The sequence below is a fragment of the Macrosteles quadrilineatus genome, unplaced genomic scaffold (genome assembly GCF_028750875.1).
Source record: "Macrosteles quadrilineatus isolate MER2022 unplaced genomic scaffold, UCM_ALF_1.0 Scaffold_15__1_contigs__length_3749704, whole genome shotgun sequence".
NCBI lineage: Eukaryota > Metazoa > Arthropoda > Insecta > Hemiptera > Cicadellidae > Macrosteles > Macrosteles quadrilineatus.
Window position 1 is genome coordinate 3,290,767 of NW_026542608.1, and position 21,287 is coordinate 3,312,053.

Here is a 21,287-nt window from a genome sequence, read left to right on the forward strand (position 1 = left end):
GAAAATTTTCGGTTGTAAATAATGTTACTTTCGGTAGTAAACAACAAAATCATATTTTAAACAGCTGTTGAAAATATGATGTTTCACAGGTTGTAAACACATAACGAAAACAGCTCAACTCATAGTAGGGTAGTGTAGTGAAAAATGATTATTTCCACTGATCTGACACTGACTTCATTAAACAAAATGCTTATTCACAAAACTGGTGAAAGTTACCTGCATAGATTATATCAAATCTTTTGTATTGGAGTTAACCAAAATATTATTGTTAATAAATATAAATATTTTTATAAATGTTTGTGTAATTTAATTTTTATTAAATAACCTCTTATATATTATAAGAACTTTAAAGCAGAATAGTTCTGCTTATTTTTATTAACTCTAGATCTGGCGGTCATTTTTTTCATCAGTGGCGGGTATATTTTGGCCCTTTTGTAGTGGTACCATATATTTTGCCACAGAACATTTATTTGTGAATATAAGTAGGCCGGACACACATGTATACATATTTTCTATTTCAGTGATAAATGTAGGATATAATAATACAAAATATTATTTCCTAGGTGAGTGAGCGTAGCGAACGAGCTCCAACCTAAAGGTGAGTGAGCGTAGCGAACAAACTTTAACCAGGACGTGATTGAGCCATGCGAACGAGATCATCTTGAAAATTAAGAAGTTAAACGGGGCAAAGCCCGCGGGATTATAAATAGTCAAAGGCAAGACAACGTCTGCCGGGTTCAGCTAGTATATATATATATATATATTTATATATGTGTCCGTTAGCGCGATAACTCGAGCAAAAATCATCCGATTTTGATGAAATTTGATACAAACGTGTAAACCTAAGTTTATTCTAATGAGTTCGCGAACCGGCATGATCGGACTATGGGAACAGGGATTTATGGGGGGTTTTTTTTGGTGAAAATTGATTTTTCCCATTTTTGACCCTAAAAACTTAAAATTTAGCATTTTCTTTCCAAACCATTTTGTAGAGCTTAAAAAAGCAAATAATTTAGTATATTGAAGCATTATTATGCGCCTAATAGTTAAGGAGAAAATTCCAAAAAACTTTAAATTTAAAATTCCCATGTTATTTTTATGGAGAATAAGTAAGATGTTGTAGTTTGCTTGTTTATGATCATATTTTGATCAAATTTGGAAAATGCATTCATTTCATACTAAACTATTAATTTAAATTTTTTTTTACTAACATTTTACAAAAAAAAGACACCTTTTTGCCCTCCCTGTTGCAGCAAACCTAAGTACTCGCTAAATTAATGTTAATTAAATAGGGAATAAATGTGATATTTTTAAGGAGACATAATGTTAATTAAATAGGGAATAAATGTGATATTTTTAAGGAGACATTTTAGTGTAAATCCAATCAGGCAAATGGAAATTCGCCTAGCCTGCAGGTTTGCTGCGGTGGAGGTACTATCTAAATGTAAAGGTTGTGTGAAATATGATTCCCTACGTATAAATATCAATGTTTTTTAAATACTGTATTTTTAAATACAGATGTAGAAATTAAATTCTACATACATATATATTTTTTTTAATCTACACAATTTTTTTGTCACCTAGGAAATAATAGAATGCATCAACAGAAAATAAAATGGACACTGTACAAAAGGAAATAAAAGATCTTTCTAAAAATATATAGTTAGTTATATATAGTTCGGCCGCTTAGAAAACGACCTGCGCGCTAATGCTAAACCAATGCTGGAGGAGGTCGTTTTCTAAGCGGCCGACCTATAGTATCCAATAGTCAATGGTTATATGCAGTTGAATTTTAACATTTCTGAGTAATTTACGTTGGAATGTAAAATGTTGAAGGTTTTTTTACAAAAACAAAAATTTTTATGACATTTTTAAAACCAAATAAAATTTTTACAATCAACCTCATAGACTCAGAGGGAAATGTAGGGAATTTTATTGTAGTTCCAGAATATGTATACAATACATATTCAATACAATATTGTATTCAATTTAATTGACAATTGCCGATAACAGCTGTTTTTGTATTCAGGTGACCAAAATTTTCCACCTCCAAAATCTATTTTGAACTCTTAGTTTTAAAAACTATGTTCCTCGCTACATAATACTCACTCAATAATGTTTTATGTATGAAAATGAATCCTCAGAATCTCATCTTTCTAATGGTATAAGATTTATTGCGTTTTAAAACGGTCTTTATATTTTAATAATAGAAAACCCCGACCCATGTTGTCTTGGTCGATAATCGACCAGCGCCACTGAGGACTTGCGTTTTACTGGTCGGAAATCGACCAGCGCCAGATGGAGGGTTAAGAGGCAGTCACAGTCTTATATTTAAATTGTTTTTGGCAATTATAGATTCAATGGTACAGACTGACTAGTAAGACATACCTAACGTAAGATGCCTCCCTTTAACTGATTATGCAAAACACAATATTGTTTTTAATAGACTTATTCTCAATTTTTCTATTCCTTTTTCAAATTGTATTTTTGAACGTGTAAAAGGATTTGTAAACCAAGAACACAACTGTTATTAGACTTGTCATCCTGTCAATGTATTTAAAACAATCCAATGTTGATTTGAATTGTTCATTATATCTTTCAACATAAAAATAAAAGTAAAAACCCTTACTGACTTTAATACATTACAATGAAATGGCGACCATATAAAGTAGGTATTTTAAGCCAAGTGACTGACGGAATGACAGATTCATCACTAATTCACCAACTTCCAGGCTAGTTAGAAGGTGTTATTGTGGATTATGGTAGCTCAGTTGGTAGCCCGATGGACTGAGGCAGCAATGTCATGAGGTCACGACTCGGTAGCTCGACGGACTGAGGCAGCAATGTCATGGGTTCACGTCTTGGTGGATCAGTGAGTAGTGCAACAGACGGAGGCAGCAATGTCATGAGGTCACGTCTCGGTAGCTCGACGGACTGAGGCAACAATGTCATAGGTTCACGTCTCGGTGGCTCAGTAAGTAGTGCAACGGACGGAGGCAGCAATGTCATGAGGTCACGTCTCGGTAGCTCGACGGACTGAAGCAGCAATGTCATGGAGTCACGTCTCAGTAGCTCGACGGACTGAGGCAGCAATGTCATGGAGTCACGTCTCGGTAGCTCGACGGACTGAGGCAGCAATGTCATGGAGTCACGTCTCAGTAGCTCGACGGACTGAGGCAACAATGTCATGGAGTCACGTCTCGGTAGCTCGACGGACTGAGGCAACAATGTCATGGAGTCACGTCTCAGTAGCTTGACGGACTGAGGCAGCAATGTCATGGAGTCACGTCTCAGTAGCTAGACGAACTGAGGCAACAATGTCATGGAGTCACGTCTCGGTAGCTCGACGGACTGAGGCAGCAATGTCATGGAGTCACGTCTCAGTAGCTCGACGGACTGAGGCAACAATGTCATGGAGTCACGTCTCGGTAGCTCGACGGACTGAGGCAGCAATGTCATGGAGTCACGTCTCAGTAGCTCGACGGACTGAGGCAGCAATGTCATGGAGTCACGTCTCGGTAGCTCGACGGACTGAGGCAGCAATGTCATGGAGTCACGTCTCAGTAGCTCGACGGACTGAGGCAGCAATGTCATGGAGTCACGTCTCGGTAGCTCGACGGACTGAGGCAGCAATGTCATGGAGTCACGTCTCAGTAGCTCGACGGACTGAGGCAGCAATGTCATGGAGTCACGTCTCAGTAGCTCGACGGACTGAGGCAGCAATGTCATGGAGTCACGTCTCAGTAGCTCGACGGACTGAGGCAGCAATGTCATGGAGTCGCGTCTCAGTAGCTTGATGGACTGAGGCAGCAATGTCATGGAGTCACGTCTCGGTTGCTCGACGGACTGAGGCAGCAATGTCATGGAGTCACGTCTCAGTAGCTTGATGGACTGAGGCAGCAATGTCATGGAGTCACGTCTCAGTAGCTTGATGCAGTGACGTAGCCAGGGGGGGGTCCTGGGGGTCCGGACCCCCCCCTTCTGGTCTTAAATATAATATTTTTTGTTAAATTAAATGTAGAATTATATAATCGTACTGTATTGACGTTGGGGTTGATTATTTTCAATGCCAAGAGAGTTAAAAAAGACCGTTTTAGGGTCTATATTTTTATAAATTTTCCCGGACCCCCCCCCCCCCCTTTACCTGGACTCCCTGGTCGGTCGACCCCCCTATTTTGAAATCCTGGCTACGTTACTGCTTGATGGACTGAGGCAGCAATGTCATGGAGTCGCGTCTCAGTAGCTTGATGGACTGAGGCAGCAATGTCATGGAGTCACGTCTCGGTTGCTCGACGGACTGAGGCAGCAATGTCATGGAGTCATGTCTCAGTAGCTTGATGGACTGAGGCAGCAATGTCATGGAGTCACGTCTCAGTAGCTTGATGGACTGAGGCAGCAATGTCATGGAGTCACGTCTCAGTAGCTTGATGGACTGAGGCAGCAATGTCATGGAGTCACGTCTCAGTAGCTTGATGGACTGAGGCAGCAATGTCATGGAGTCACGTCTCGGTTGCTCGACGGACTGAGGCAGCAATGTCATGGAGTCACGTCTCAGTAGCTAGACGGACTGAGGCAGCAATGTCATGGAGTCACGCCTCGGTTGCTCGACGGACTGAGGCAGCAATGTCATGGAGTCACGTTTCAGTAGCTTGACGGACAGAGGCAGCAATGTCATGGAGTCACGTCTTGGTGCTTAGTCGGTAGATCGACGGACTGAGGCAGCAATGTCATGGGTTCACGCCTGGGTCTTGCTACTAAACATGTATTTGTCAGTGCAATTCATTCTTGTTTTATCACCGCCTTGTATTTTTGCTACCTTTTGGGTGTAAAGCCCAACTAAAAAATTTTGTCAGAATATTTCCTTAAAAATTATTTTATGTTTATGTACAATATATTTTCTTACATAGTCACAGTAACTGAGAAATATTATTTCAGCATTTATCAAGGGGGGCCAAACCGCAAATCTTTTTTATTCACACTATTTTTTTCCTGATTATTATCTTCTTTTAATTTCCTTTAGATCGATATAACATTCATATATAGATATGTCATTCAGATTTAAGCCCTTTGAAAAAAAAATATAAAAAAATATCGCCACAGATAGTTCTCAGTTTGCGTAGCTTCAAAAGTGGAGGTACCTAGTATACTCATGGCATTTAAAAAAGGAAATGTCATGGAAAAGTGTCAAAGCAGCTGAAAGTATCATGAAGTAGGCTAGATTAGCTAGAAGAAAAAGAAGGCTCATGCAGAAAATGGATGAATAGGCAGCATTATGATCCTCAATATGGACAGGCCTATTTGATGATACAGTATTTTGCCTGTGGTAGGTGCTACAGGGTTGTACTCTGTTTTACAGTTTTTTCTGAAAGTTATACTTTTTTATAACAAAGAGGTACACGTTTTCACTGTCATTTTTGTAACAAACTTTTCAGCTGTTTTATGATGCATACATATTTATATCTCTGGAACTAATTGACTTATAGACTTGAAATTTGTTATACATAATTGTAATGTTATAATTTACATTCAGACCCTTTTACTGTTACATTGCTACTGTAGTGCCTGACTACTTACCTGTATATAAATTTTTATTTTATCAGATGATTTTTATTTGTTTACTAATTCATTTAATTATTATTGTTCACTTTATCTTTTTACTAAATACACATATTTTTACTCTTGTCTAGTATTTGTGAGTTCACAACTTCAATTGGTGACCCCGACGTGATCCGAAATGTCAAACGGAGAACAATCAGTACAAAGAATTCAAGTCAAGATCCCTCCTTTCTGGCACTCAGATCCAGAATTGTGGTTTGCACAAATCGAAACCCAGTTTTCTCTAGCGGGGATCACGGTCGACGAAACTAAGTTCTATTACATCTGCGGTAACCTAGATGCGAAATACGCAGCGGAAGTGAGGGATATCCTCACCAACCCTCCAGCAGAAGAAAAGTACAACAAATTAAAAAAAGAACTTATAAAACGGTTTACCTTGACCCAGGAACAGAAGACGAAACAACTTTTGGAACGAGAAGAGTTAGGTGATCGGAAACCGTCACAGTTCCTGAGGCACATGCGTACTCTAGCCAGAACCATGATACCTGATCCACTACTGAGGTTTCAATGGCTTAGCCATCTTCCTTCAGCAACACAAGCCAACTTGGTAACACAAAAGGCTGCGGACCTCGATACACTGGTGGAGCTTGCGGATGCTGTCCATGAAGTCAGTCCTCACCATCAAGTATCGGAGGCATCCTTATCAGCTCCCTCGATGGAAGAAATGATGGAACGCTTTACAACCATGTTGACATCAAATATTAGAGAAATAACAGAAAAATTTCAACAAGAAATAGCAGGAATCAAAGAAGACATGAGACGTCCAAACTTCCACAAGACATCAGGCACATATCCTCGTAGACGATCATAGCAATGCTCCAAGAATCGATTTGATCGCCATGACGTCTGTTGGTATCACTGGCGGTTCGGCGACGCAGCAACGAAGTGCACCGACCCTTGCAGATTCAAAGGAAGCAGATCGGGAAACGACCCAGGGAGTCTCTAATGGCGACAAGCGACTCCGACCTCACATAAGATAAGATAAGGTAACCAAACAACAATTTCTAGTTGACACGGGAGCTGATGTATGCGTCTACCCTCGTAATATGTTAGATAAAAAAAGACCCAAGACTGACTATACTCTATATGCAGCTAATAATACCGAGATTACGACATATGGTCTTGTATCTTTGCCTTTGGACTTTGGTCTACGCCGTTCATTTGTTTGGCGTTTCACTGTAGCCGATGTATCCAAACCAATAATAGGGGTAGACTTTCTACACTATTATGATCTGCTTGTTGATGTACGACATCAATGTTTAGTTGACCAGTCAACTTTGTTTTTTTCCAAAGGTCAAACTCCTTCAGTTCATTTAGTGAGTAGTGTTAAAACTATTAAGTCTTGTCAACAGACAGTTTTCTCTCAATTACTTCATGAATACCCAAACCTCGCCAGACCTTCAGGTAAACCTGATTGTACTTCCAAACATGACACAGAACATCATATTGAGACAACACCAGGACCTCCGGTGTTCAGTGAACCCCGCCGTCTGGCACCGGATAAGTTTAAACTCGCCAAAAAAGAATTTGAATCCATGGTACAACTAGGTATAGCTAGACCCTCTTCTAGTAGCTGGTCTTCTCCCCTTCACATGGTTCCCAAAAAAGGCGATGAGTGGAGGCTATGTGGAGATTACAGGGCTTTGAATGCTAGAACTATCCCTGATCGGTACCCTGTTCCCCATATTCAAGATTTCTCTCACCAACTTCATGGTAAGACAATATTCACTACCTTAGATCTTGTTAAGGCTTATCACCAGATTCCGGTTGCTGCTGAGGACGTCCACAAGACAGCAATTACTACACCTTTTGGCCTGTTTGAATTCCCTTACACGTCATTTGGACTATGCAACGCTGCTCAAACGTTTCAACGCTTTATAGATGGCGTGCTTAGGGGCTTAGACTTCTGCTACGCTTACATCGACAATATCCTAGTAGCTTCAGAGTCAGAAGAACAACACGTATTACACTTAAAACAGCTCTTTGACCGTTTTTCTACTTATGGGATCCTAATTAACCAGAGTAAGTGTGTTCTAGGAACATCAGTCGTTAACTTTCTAGGGTATGAAGTATCTGGAGAAGGTATCAAACCTTTGCCAGAAAAGGTTAGAGTCATCAACTCATATCCTAAACCTTAAACATTTAAGGAACTAAGGAGGTTTATTGGTATGATAAATTTTTATCGAAGGTTTTTGCCTAACACGGCGGAGCATCAAAGCTTACTAAACGAACTCCTGAAGGCTAATGTGAAGGGAAATTCACCTGTCAACTGGACCACGGCAAGTAACGAAGCATTTGAGGCTTGCAAGCAAAGCCTTAGTAAAGCTGTGATGCTGTCTTACCCTGTACCAGATGCTCAATTGGCCATTTTCTGCGATTCTTCCGCCCATACTGTGGGGTGTGCGTTGCAGCAAAAGATAGGTGATAGCTGGCAGCCGTTGGGGTCAAAAAAATTAACCCCTTGCTGAACAAAATTACAGTACCTACGACAGAGAGTTGACAGCAATATATTTATCAGTAAAGTACTTCAAACATATGTTAGAAGGTAGGCAGTTTACCATTTTCACAGATCACAAACCACTCACTTTTGCATTTAATAAAAAAGCTGACAAATGCTCTCCCCGCCAATTTCGTCACTTGGAATACATTGGACAGTACTCAATGGACATCCGCCACATCTCTGGACAAGGTAATGTGGTAGCTGACACCCTCTCCAGAACTGAGACAATTGCCGTTCCAATGGACTATCAGGCATTAGCAGACTCACAGAGCAAAGATGAAGAGTTAATACGTCACATACAGTCTGAAACTCCGACAGGTCCCAATACCAGGAACACAGGTTTTGCTTTACTGTGACATATCTACTCCCATCACTCGTCCCTTCATCACAAGGCCATTTTGACAAACCGTTTTTAACAGTTTACATAATCTCTCCCACCCAGGTATTAAAGCTTCATTGAAACTTGTCAGTCAACGTTTTGTCTGGCCTTCAATGAACTCTGACTGTCGTCGATGGGCCCGTTCTTGTATGGCATGCCAAAAGTCCAAGATATCACGTCACAACTGGACTCCTGTAGGTATGTTTGCTCCTCCATCTTCCAGGTTTGAGCACATACACGTTGACCTTGTTGGTCCGCTACCTGTCTCCGAAGGTTACAGGTACTGTTTGACCTGTGTTGATCGTTTCTCCAGGTGGCCAGAAGCAGTACCAATCGAAAACATAGAAGCAGAAACAGTAGCACGAGCACTTTTTACCATTTGGATTTCTAGATACGGAACACCACTACGAATTACAACAGATCAAGGTCGGCAATTTGAGTCAAGCCTGTTTAAACACCTAGGAGATTTGTTAGGTTCGACTCGTCTCAGAACAACTTCCTATCACCCATCGTCAAATGGACTAGTTGAACGTTTTCACCGTCAACTGAAGGCAGCCATCAGATGCCACACAACAGCACGATGGACTGAGGTGTTGCCCGTCATACTTTTGGGAATACGGTCAGCATGGCGTGATGATCTACAAGCTTCTTCAGCTGAACTCCTGTATGGTCAACCACTTCGCCTACCTGGAGAGTTCTTTACACTTAGCGATTCCAACCATGAACTTGACCCACAAAGTTTTGCCAAAGATCTGCGTCAACATTTGAACAACTTAAGACCAGTTGATGGAACAAGACATGGAGGTAGGACGCCATTCGTGTTCAAGGATCTCAACACATGCACTCATGTCTTCGTACGTACCGACATTTCTAAGGGTGCACTCGATCCCCCCTACTCAGATCCTTACCTCGTCATTAGAAGATCTGACAAGACTGCAGTTATTCGGATTCGAGGCAATGATGTAACCATTTCAATGGATCGACTTAAGCCAGTCTATTCCTTACAACTCGACCATGATGACACCAGCGTTTCCAGGGGCACCATAACTACTACTCCTCCCTTTTCTCGTTCTGACATTCAACAAAGAGGTACCTTGATATCTAAACCTATTCTGAGATCTACACCATTAACTACGTGCTCTGGGAGGCAAGTTTTACTTTCCAGTACGGTTCCAGGGTTGATTTTTTTCGTGTTTGCTCAACTACACAGCTCAACCACTGGCAAGGGGGTACTGTAGTGCCTGACTGCTTACCTGTATATAAATAGTTATTTTAATAGATGATTTTTATTTGTTCACTAATTCATTCAATTATTATTGTTCACTTTATCTTTTTACTAAATACACGTATTTTTACTCTTGTCTAGTATTTGTGAGTTCACAACTTCACTACTTAAAAAAATATGTCTTTTAAAATTTGTAAATATTTTTGGTGCCTTATAAATTTTTTTTAAGGTATTACTTAATTGAAAATTCTAAAATTGGGACTGTTTACTCATAAAGGGTTGATAATTATAGCCTACAATTTTGAAAGCCTTTGCTCTACACCTTTTGAAGATAATTGTACCTAAAGATAGCAAATTTAGCATTGGCAAGATAGGCAGTTCCCGCTCCCCTTAAATATATCAAACAACATTTTTTGGCCTGAGTCAACATTCCTATAGTACTGTATTTTGGTAGATAGATTGGTTATACAATAACCTACCATTACTCTTAATGACAAAACAGATCGTTGTCAAACTAAATCCATCTATATATTGCCACTGCCAGTGTAACAGTATGGCCAGCATAGTATGGTCGAGTATTGTTTCATCAATTATTCAGAATATTTATAATTACGTTGAAAATCTTGGTAGTGAGAAGCATTTTAGATTCGAGATATTTGTTTAGCTTCTTCAAAATATTTAATTTCAATCATTAAATCTATTGGTAAATGACAGTGAAAATGAGAGGAAAACTCAAACTCACTTATCAAAACATTTTACATTTAACTCTTTTTAGTCGATGCATGTAACCGGTGTTAAAAACAAATTCAACATTTGATAATATTTATCAAGAATGTAGAGCATAAAAGTCACGTAAATGTTTACTTCTTTCGAAAATGAAGGACATTTAAGTACTTATGGTGGTTCATGTAAAGTGTCTTAAATTGATTTCAGACAAACCGTTGGTCCTACATACAATGATGAAATAAAATTATTTCCCAATTAATGACCCCAAGAAATAACTTTAAAATATTTCCAATGTTTTTTGACAGGGTGTCCAAAAACCACTGGGTCACTAGTTTAAATCTCAGAAATATCAAATACATACATATATATCATATTATACATAATTTTAAAGCCATACTAAAAAGAAACATTTTGGTGAAAACAGAACTAAATTATCTTTAGCCGTTTCAAAATGGCGGCCACTTTTTTGAAAAAGTTTTATTTTTATGGAATAACCTGTATTTTTTTTGAAATCGCAGATATATTTACCCTGATTAAAATATCGCATTCCTTATTTGCTAATAAAAAAAGTGGCCGTCATTTTGAAACGGCTAAAGATAATTTAGTTCTATTTTTACCAAAATGTTTTTTAATAGGGCTTTAAAATTATGTATAATATGCTTATATGTTTAAGTTTGATATTTCCGAGATTTGAACTATTGACCATCTGGTTTTTGGACACCCTGTATTCAAAGAAAACATTTTAACGTTATTCCTTGGGGTCGATTTAGTGGGAAATCATTTTATTTCATCGGACCAAGGGTTTGTCTAAAATCAATTTGAGACACCTTTATGTGAACCACCCAACACCACCCTGTATATATACAACACTTACAATGCTTGCTGTTGTTTTCAAAAAATGTCCTATTTTATTAGCTTCAAAGTTAAAAATGCCTTAAATGAGATATTGTTACAACGAGAAAAAGCCAAGGATCGACCTTGGGGGGGGGGGGGGAGCCAACGTTTATCTAAGGTCCAAGGTCGTGGAGGGGGTGAGAGTTGCGCTGTAGACGCTGGGGTAGCCGAGGCGGCGAAGGTGGCAGTATCAGTGAGCGCCTCGTCGCGATGACACCCAGGAACACCCCTTCTGAGATAATAATTAATCGCACAAATATTTATGAAGTTTATAACTTGATGTAGAATGTCAGTAGATGTATGTTCTGCAGTATGCCGACGTATTTTAAAAATAGTATGTTTTCTATGTAATTTTCTAGTTTGATATTTTTTTACACCGGCCTTACCAAACACCGGGATGAGGACTACGGACCCAGACGACACGGAACTAGAAGAGTCGGAGAACCTTCCGCACAAGTTTCTGGAGCAGGTTATCCATTACTTCCACCACGGCACCAAACACAACGGTAGTGTCGACCTGAGAGAGCCACAGCTGAGGTATTCCTTCGTCTCCCTCTACCCTCTGTTTGTGCTCCTATACTCCATGATAGTGACCGTCGGAACACTCTCCAACGGTGTCATGATCTACGTCATATTCCGCGACAGGCTGTACAAGGACCAGACGTTCTGCTACTTCATCAACTTGGCCCTCAGCGACATGGTCAAGTGCATCTTCGTGCTGCCCATCTCGCTCATGGTCATACTAATCCACAACTGGATCTTCGGGAGCTTTCTCTGCTATTTCTTGCCCATGATGCAGGTAGGAACATACGCTTCGATGGATGAAATAATAACTAAGTATTATTATTTTTGTTGAAGACGACGTTGAAAATGTCCGTTCTTGATTAAAAATTCAATTATATTCTAAAATATTACAATAATCTTTGTAAACAATAAATATTCCCACCGCAGCAGGCCTGCAGACTAAGTGAAATTTTATATCTGAATGTATTTTCACTAGTCAGATTTATTTAGATAACATTAGCTTAACGAGCCTACTTAGGTTTGATGCTACAGAGAAGGCAAGGCAATAAAGTGGGTTTTTAGTGAATAATAATTTAGTTTAGTGTGAAATAAATAAACTTCGTAAATTGTTTTTTAAATATGTTCATAAACAAGCAAACTACAATAGTTTACTTACTCTCCATAAGAATAACATAAGAGTTTAAAATTTACATTTTTAAATTTTCTCTCTACCCGTTAAGCGCATAGTAATACTTCAATTATACTAAAACATTTGTTTTTAAACTCTATATTATGGTTGTAAAAGGAATTGCAAAATTGTATGTTTTGGTGGTCAAAAATGCCCCCGTAAAACCCCGTTCACATAGCTCAACCATACTGGTTTGCGAACTCCTTCAAATAAACCTAGGTTTACACGTTTTTACCAAACTTCATTAAACTGATCTTTTTGCTCGAGTTATCGTGCTAACGGACACACACACTGATTATATGAATTTCAACGGATGGTGTTTTTGGACATCAAAACGAAAAATATTAAATCAGCTCCGGGCCCAGGTCTTACCATGAAACCTACGGTAATAGCCTATCCCCTATTTGGGAAGTTCGCTAAAACAGAATATCTTTCTTGTTAGGATAAAAAATTTAAGAAAATCTAGATATTAATTAAATTATATAACATATTCGTAACAATTTTATCTATTTAGATTATGAAATAAGTGCTTAGGCTCTGATCGACTTTTATTATAATTTAACAAAAGAATGGACGAAATGATAAAGGTTTTTACGTACGGTCGTTTAAACTAGCCTTTTCAATTCAGTTATTAGAATTGAACAGATTCACTTAACAGTATTGTTTACTTACTTACAGTATTGTTTTGTTACCCTACAGTGCAAGTTTGGACCAATGAAGTACAAGAATTGAGAGAAAATAAAGTAAAATTAAAATACTTCGATTTTCGAATGTCAACTTATATCAGCTGTTAAGCCCAACTGATTTGGCAATGAAAACATAACCTCTCTTGGAATTTATAAGTATTGATTTTTAGTAATTAAGAATTTGTCTAATTAAAGTAGTGTGCATAACTCGTGTAATTACCCTTCACGACACTCGTTTAAGTTTTTAAGGCACTCGCCAAGGCTCGTACCGGTACCTTAAATGTTGTACTCGTGTCGTTAAGACTATCCTTACGTGATTGGAATACTTTTCTAGTTGTACAAAGTGTCAGGAATTCGAAAAAGTGTCAGGACTTTGTGGGGTTATTAGTCAAACTATAAATTTTGTGGACCAACAAATGTTATCCTAAAAATGTGATAAAGACTCGGCGATAAAAATTAAATAAGATCACTTTTATTCATTGACAACTATATATCAGTTAGACCTAAGCCTACTATCCCGTTCATTTATATAAAGAAAAACTCAATTTAAGAGCTAATAAAAAATAACGTAAACCTACAACACTCACCCAGGTATTATGGCACAAGCCAATAATAAATAAATACGTCCTTCAAAGCCTTTATATTAGTTCTTGAAAATGTTAAATATTATTATTGTTTGTCTCCTAAGCGAATTTCTTGAAGACAAATTAACGTACCTAAACGAGAAAAAAACTTTTACCCTACGTTTTAAATGCAAACAAGCATAATAATTCATTAATAATAAATAAAAAAAAACTAATGGACTAAGGGGACGTTCTGTCTCTATTAAGAAATCGTCGAGGGAGGTTTAGTTATTGGCTGGTTGCTCAGCGGTGTTTACAATAACAAGTAGGTTGGTGTTTGGCATTTAATTCGTTTCTTCTTCATTTTATTTTAGAGCAACACATTTTTATAGCTGCAGATATTTATGAAACATAGTCTATAGGCTAGTTTCGGTTTTCTCTTATGGTAAAATAATCTACCCTTTATTTTCAATTATTATTATTGACAGATTTTTGTTTGCCAAGTTCATAAGATAGGTAAAGATACATTCTTTAAAATGAAATATCTAAGGCTTACCATAAAACAAAGTAATTTGATGAATAAAAAAATACAACTAATATTATTAACACATCAATCTAACAAGTCGAGCAAAACAATACTGTGATGTTGCTATCTTCTATATAATTAATACGCGAACACGACGTTTGTCGGTTAAAGTTGAACTCTTCCAATTTTAACCGATTTGATCCATTGTCGTCTCATTGGAAGGAGCGCGTCGCGTAGATTTGCAAACTGGCCTTACATTTTTGAAAAAGTCCATTGGGCTCTGCCCCCAGTGGCTTTGAAAGTTCCCATGTTATCCTTATGAAGAACATAATTGTTTACATTTCAGCTGTATCAGCTGTGATCAGCTGTATAATTTAATTGATGTTATTATTTTTCAATTTAACGAAACGCATTGGGTACATTTACTGATTTTGTTGAAATTAAATATTTACTACTTTAATTTACATTCGTACATATTACAATTTAAAAAATCAAGAAAGCCTGGTAAATTTGATATATTTTACCAAATAAGAAAAATGAATTGACAGGGTACTGTATTTTTGGTGCAATCATTGAAAGAACCGATATTTTAACTATGAAGAAAGTCATAGAACGCCACCAAGTAGAAGAAATAGAGATGAAACAACCCATTTACTACTTATCGTTATCACCCTATATAATGAAGAACACCTACAATATGAAGATTCCCACAAACAATGAACAAGGATGTTAGCCGAAGTGTTACTATTTTGTAGGAAACACGTTTATTCCCATAAAAATAACATGGGGATCATTTTTAGCCACTTTAAAAAAACCCTGATACATCCCTATACAAATGTCCAACACCATAAACATTACAAATCCACATATATTTTCTAAAACCAACTCTTTTTGCATCGCTCACCTACAAACCCATAATGTTAAATTTTGTTTTTACTTTTTGATTTTTTTATGTTGTAATATTGTTTATAATGAAAAGTTGATACACACAGTACCAGAATTACAACCGTTTTGCCGTATTTCAAGCCGTTTTCTAGATATACGCAATTTTTAGGTGTGCAAGAATGTCAAAAAGTCCGGACTTTGAAAATTTTCGTGGTAACTTTTATTTATACCAATGTAAAATAATGTTTAATTTTTTTACTTTTTTATTTTTTTATGTTGTAATATTGCTTATAATCAAAAGTTGATACTCACTTAGGTTGCCAGAATTTTAACCGTTTTGCCGTATATCAAGCCGTTTTTGAGATATAAGTATTTAAAAACAATTTTATAGATTTTTCGAGGTGTGCAAAAGTGTCAAAAAGTCTGGACTTTGAAAATTTTCGTGGTAACTTTTACAAAACTTTAACAAAACTAACTTTAACTTTAACAAAATTTTAAACATGTTAACAACAATCCCCATGTTAAAGTTGTCGCCAGGTTTTTAATCAAATTTGTCTTAGATGATGTGAGCCACCGACATGTTGCTCTGATCTAAATTACTGATTTCTGCCGAATACACGATGGTTTTTACCAAGTCAAACTGATGGAATGACTTATGAGCTATAGCAACTGTTATGAGTAGTAGATAAAATATGTAGGACATGGTTCTAAAATTAAAACTCACAGTTAAAGATCATTAAGTTTGCTACAGTACAACACCTTTGACTCCAATAATCAATGCTACTACTAAGTTTCGTTTCATACAGCTAGAGATAGTTTTAAGCAAACTGATTCAGCTGTAAATTACCTAAGCCAAAAAGTTAATTACATAAATAAAAAAAAAACTAATATTCACTGAATTTTTCTTTACTTGTGCCAGATGAATATACGAAAAATATACATTGAAGTTAGTTTTTATCAAAATGAAAATGTAGCAGTTAAAGAAGAGACCATCTAAATGATGATAAATACAACGTAAACAATTTTTCTACGTAATTGCTTCTTGAGTTACAAAGTACTTAAGAAGCTTATGAAGTGTCAGAACTTTCCTTTATCTTTCTATTTCCGAGTGATTCTTGGAGAATTACACCATTCAAGAGGGGGGAGGAGGGGATGGTTATAAACACTTTGGATTGAGGGTTGTGTTATTCCGTAAAGACAATTACTGAGACTCACCCCTTCTTCAAATCAAATCAAATCAAATATGCTTTATTCATAAAGTACAGTTTTGTGCATTGAATGGCGTCAACTAACTTAAATCTGTCTTAAATTAATAATTTACAAATTTGCATATCTTGGATCATTATGTACATTAAAAACCAAGAACCAGGAAATGAAAATAATCAAAACTGAATTAATTACTAACGCTAAGAGGGGAGGTGGAACAATACTCTTCCAGGGAATAGAACGCTTTTTCTACTAAATAAAGTTTTAGTTTTCTCATGAAATTCTTCCTGCTTTGTGCATTACCTGATTTCATTAGGAAGATGCTTAAAAAAATTTTATCCTATATAGGATGGTTTTTTTTTTCATAGAATTTTAATTTGTGTTTACTTGAAATAAGGAATTTTTTTATGCCGAGTGTTGTATGGGTGATAATTTGTCTCAGAGGTGTTCAAGCAGTTTTTTGCTAGAATAATTGTGTCGTAAATGAATTGGCCATATAGGCCTACCGTTAAAATTTTCAGTTCTTTGAATTTGTTTTTGGTTGTTTCGTTGTGTTCTAATTTCAAAATTATTCTTATTGCTATTTTTTGAAGTTTAAGTATCCTATCCAAATTTGCTATTGTAGTTGAACCATAAAGGCACAAACCATAGGATAAATGCGAATGGACATTAGCATAATATATGTTTTTTAATGTTTTATGGTTACAAAAATAAGACATTCTAGAGAGTGAATATAGTCCTGAACATAATTTTGAAAGGAGTTTATCAACATGTTCATCCCAGTTTAAATTTTGGTCCACACCTAGAAACTGTGTACTGTGTTTATGTTCAATTTCTTCTGCATTATACATGATATTTGGTTTAATTAACTTTTTGTTTTGATTTGTTTTAAAAGTAAAAAAAATAGTTTTTTTGGATTAAGATTAATTTTTTTTGCTCTAGAAAGTTTCCAATGTTTGCCAATTCAACAAAACTTAAAATTTCAACTTGTTGCACTGACTCAGCCGATACTTTGAGATCTGTATCGTCGCATAAAATAAAGATTGTTCTGAGGCAAACATGAGAGTGCACCACCAGCATCATTTATATAACATGAAAACAACAGGGGGCCAAGGATTGACCCCTGGGGTACCCCACATTTAACCCTTTCAGTTTCAGAAGAAAATGTTGTAATTCTGTTATCATAATTATGTGTGATTTATACAAACTGACAACGATTATTTAGGTATGACTGAAACCATTTTATTGATTTTTTTGTAACCCCTAAAATGAGTAATTTATCTATCAGTTGGGTGTGGTTGACACTATCAAATGCCTTAGTTAGGTCCATGAAAATTCCAATTGTGAACTCCCCTTTATCAACCGATTCAATTGTAGATTCTATGAATGACACTGCTGCTGTAATTACAGATTTTCCAGGCCTAAATCCATGCTGAGTATTGTTTAATAGTTTAAATTCTTCTAAATAATTTAATAACTGACTGTTAACAATTTTTTCATAAATTTTTGATATTACTGGTAGGATCCTGACTGCATCTTCAATGTTGTAAACCTTTAACACCACATCGTCGTAGTTAAAGGAGTAAGATAGTTTGGAATTTCAATTACCTGTGTTCGCCGTTCGATCCTTTTGTATCCTTTACAGGAGATGCATTTCGGCGAATTATATCACCATCATCAGTCCTAATATTAGTTTTTGAACTTTCCCATTACAGGTGCGTCTTGAAGTTTTAGAGACTCATAAATAAACGTCACACTTAACACATTGTCGATTAAAAACTAATAAATGCGCTGTAGGCGAGACCTACTTTCATTTTTTCCTACAGTTACCTAACAATGTACATGTTCTCTCACTGATTTGAGAAAGCAAAGTGGCCAATTCGCTCATCAGTGAGACAATGTTAACATTGTCTCACTCTAATTACTTTGTCTCACTCCAGATTTGCAACGTGAAGGCACGATATAGTGAGCGCGTAACATGCAGGCAACGTCGTATGCGCGCGAAATACGTTGGCAGCACTGGCTGTAAATCAGCTGGTCAGCTGTTGTACTGTTGTATTTGTCACTTCACATTAAATGTTATATTAAAAGTTCACTTCTGTGTAAAAATAGGTTATGTTTCTTCACAAATTTATTTGTTTTATGGTAACTGTATGAAAAGTATAATGTGCAACTCGAGTTCAAAGTACAATTGCCTCACTCGAGAAACCATTCCTCACTCGCCTACGGCTCGTGAGTAAGGGTTTCTCTCGAGTGAGTCAATTGCTCACTTTTCTCACTAGTTGCACAAATAACTATTAACTAGGGAAATGTAGACGCGCGTAGGTCGTGTATCGAGTCTCCACTCACGAGAACAACAACCAAATTAAGATGCAGGTACTTAAGTATATTGAAAATGGTCTTAAAGTTTACCTTTATATCAAACATAATTATTAAAATAATTTCTATATTTATGCAGCACTATAGCAGAATACTATTCGATTACAATACTACAGTACTTGGGTTCTAAATTTCTAGTAGTATTATAAGTATGTGTTGTTCTTCTACTGGTATTCTATGTTTATACAATATTTATTTATGAGATATTTATTGGTTATTTATTGAATTATTTATTGCATGTTTATATTTATATGATTATTTATTTGCCTAGTTATTAGTGAAACCTATTTACCAACCTTGGTTATTTTGCATGTAATTGTATTTTGTAAATGTATTTTTTTGATGTACCCCTTGAGAGAAAATTAATAAAAAGGATGATGATGATGATGATGTGTGTTAAATTATGGTTATAAGCCGTAAAATAAGTACAATCTTAGGACTAAACTCCATGTCAGAGTACCTATTATTTGTGTTGGCGCGCCATAGAATCATTACTAAAATTTGTTACCCACAGTTTACAATACACTACGATAACTGTATTTGCATTCACAGGGTGAACATAAACTCCAAGGGAACACTATTGTATGTTGATCTTTAATCAATCATAAAAAAATCCACGATAATGGCAATTAATAACTTCGTACGGGGTTGGCATATAAGTATAAAATGCTTATTGAAGTTATACACGTGCTTTGTGTTTGCAATGAGGGAGGACACAGTTTCATAAAATTTGCTTCTTTAAATTTACAGTATTCCATAGTATTACACATCTACTATAGCCATAATGTTCTACCACTTCTGATGGAGAAACATAAATTATCAAAAGTTTGCAAAATATCACAAATTAATCATGAACTTAAAAACATAAACATAACTATAAACAAACCTACTTTGACAGTTAGTTCTCATTGCGTATCACAGTTTTTTTTGCTGCTTTCAAATTTTGTCAAATTAGCTGTTTTCATAAATGCAAAAAAATATAGTGCTGCACCCTGTTGGTAAATCTTATAACTTTTTAATGCTTTTCCATATCATAGAACCAATTTTTTTAGTTGAAACAGCAGACTAAATTCTTTATTTCCCTTTAAATATTAATAATACTCATAAGGTTAATATGGGGAAGTAAGAGCCACTGGGGCGGAGCCCGAAAGGACTGTTGAGATAAGAATATGCCTATACAGTATATCGGGAATGTGAGCTATTATCATGCCAAATTTCAGCCCAATCCGTCTAGTAGTTAATGCGTGATCGAACTTCAAACAAACAAACAAACATACACACAAACTTTTACATTTATAATATTAGTAAAATTACAACATAAAAATATTGTTTCAATGTATCAATATCCCACGTTTTTCCTTTCTCGAATGGCCACTAAATAATATTTGCATTAACTGTTTCACGAAAATCAATATCAAATAATTAATTAGCAACTATTAATGCTTATGCAAAAATACCTATCATTTTGTATGAAACATCTATCCATATATCTATCTACATATATATATATATATACAGGGTGTCTCACGAGAGGTGTCTCAAATTGATTACGGAAAAACGGCTTAACGTACAAAGATGAAATAATATTATTTCCTGCTAAATCGACCCCAAGGAATAACGTAAAAATACTAGAGAACCCGTGCGGCTCAATGAGCCGCATAGTATGAAACATAACGCCGAGGAAAACATTATGCTTAAATTCGAGTAACTTTAGTTACATCTTAGAGTTGTTTGAAAACTTGTTAGAAACTAATTTTAAATATCTATTGGCGTCGTCAAGGTTCATCTACATTGTTTCTGCTCTCAGTTTTAACTGATAAATTCTAATGAATGCTAAACGATCTGCCTCAACTCAAGTTAACATGTTGCAACAAAGCTTTTCCAGCATTGAGAATTGAAGAACACTGTTACCTTACTGATAACCGTGTTAAGTAATTTAAGTATGGTCATTTTATTTCTTTGATTTGAGACATCCCCCTGATCAAATGAATTTTCTCCGTAGAGTAACCTGAAAAGTGGGGTGATATCAACAATTTCATGTGCTCAATTTTTTTACCCACAAACTCTGGGTTACCAACTGGACAGCTATAATCTGCTTTGAATAGGCTAAGGCAGCAACACCATTGAAAGTTAGTGAACGTATTTTAACGTGTTGTCTGTCAGTGCCCCGCATCAGAACGTTCTCACGTTGTTCAGTGCAGTTTCTCTTAATTCCTGTCCCAAAGTTTTGAAAGTATGTATACATTTGTCGAAATAGGTTGGATAACTCTTGTAGCTATAATATTTGGATAGCAATTTTAATTTTCTCCTTTTGAACAGCGTATATTATTTGCCTTTCCTGAATCATAAAAATAAACTTGACCGTAACTACTCGATCGTTCAATACATAACCACTAATTCCTTCACTTATGTATGGTCTAATATTTCCACTAAAACTTTCAATAGCAAATGAGTTTTTGAAACTTCTTATTTTTTACTTGAAATGTCTGGATTGTGTTGGTGAATTCACT

General features: G+C 36.3%; 2 protein-coding genes across 3 annotated transcripts in view; both read left to right on the top strand.

Moving 5' to 3' along the window:
- The first annotated feature begins 5,734 nt into the window (after positions 1 to 5,734).
- LOC129005086 (uncharacterized) lies at positions 5,735 to 6,427 on the top strand. The gene has a single exon (XM_054433879.1). The coding sequence runs from the start codon at positions 5,735 to 5,737 to the stop codon at positions 6,425 to 6,427; it is 693 nt and encodes a 230-aa protein (XP_054289854.1).
- Positions 6,428 to 11,528: 5,101 nt separating this feature from the next.
- LOC129005058 (prolactin-releasing peptide receptor-like) overlaps positions 11,529 to 21,287 on the top strand; it is a 30,993-nt gene continuing 21,234 nt past the window's right edge. For both annotated transcript variants that reach the window (XR_008491793.1, XM_054433838.1), the window contains exon 1: positions 11,529 to 12,139. Coding sequence is in view for 1 of the 2 variants with exons in the window: in XM_054433838.1 (XP_054289813.1) it covers positions 11,738 to 12,139 (402 nt within the window). In the remaining variant the exon portion in view is untranslated. The remainder of the gene's footprint in view (positions 12,140 to 21,287) is intronic.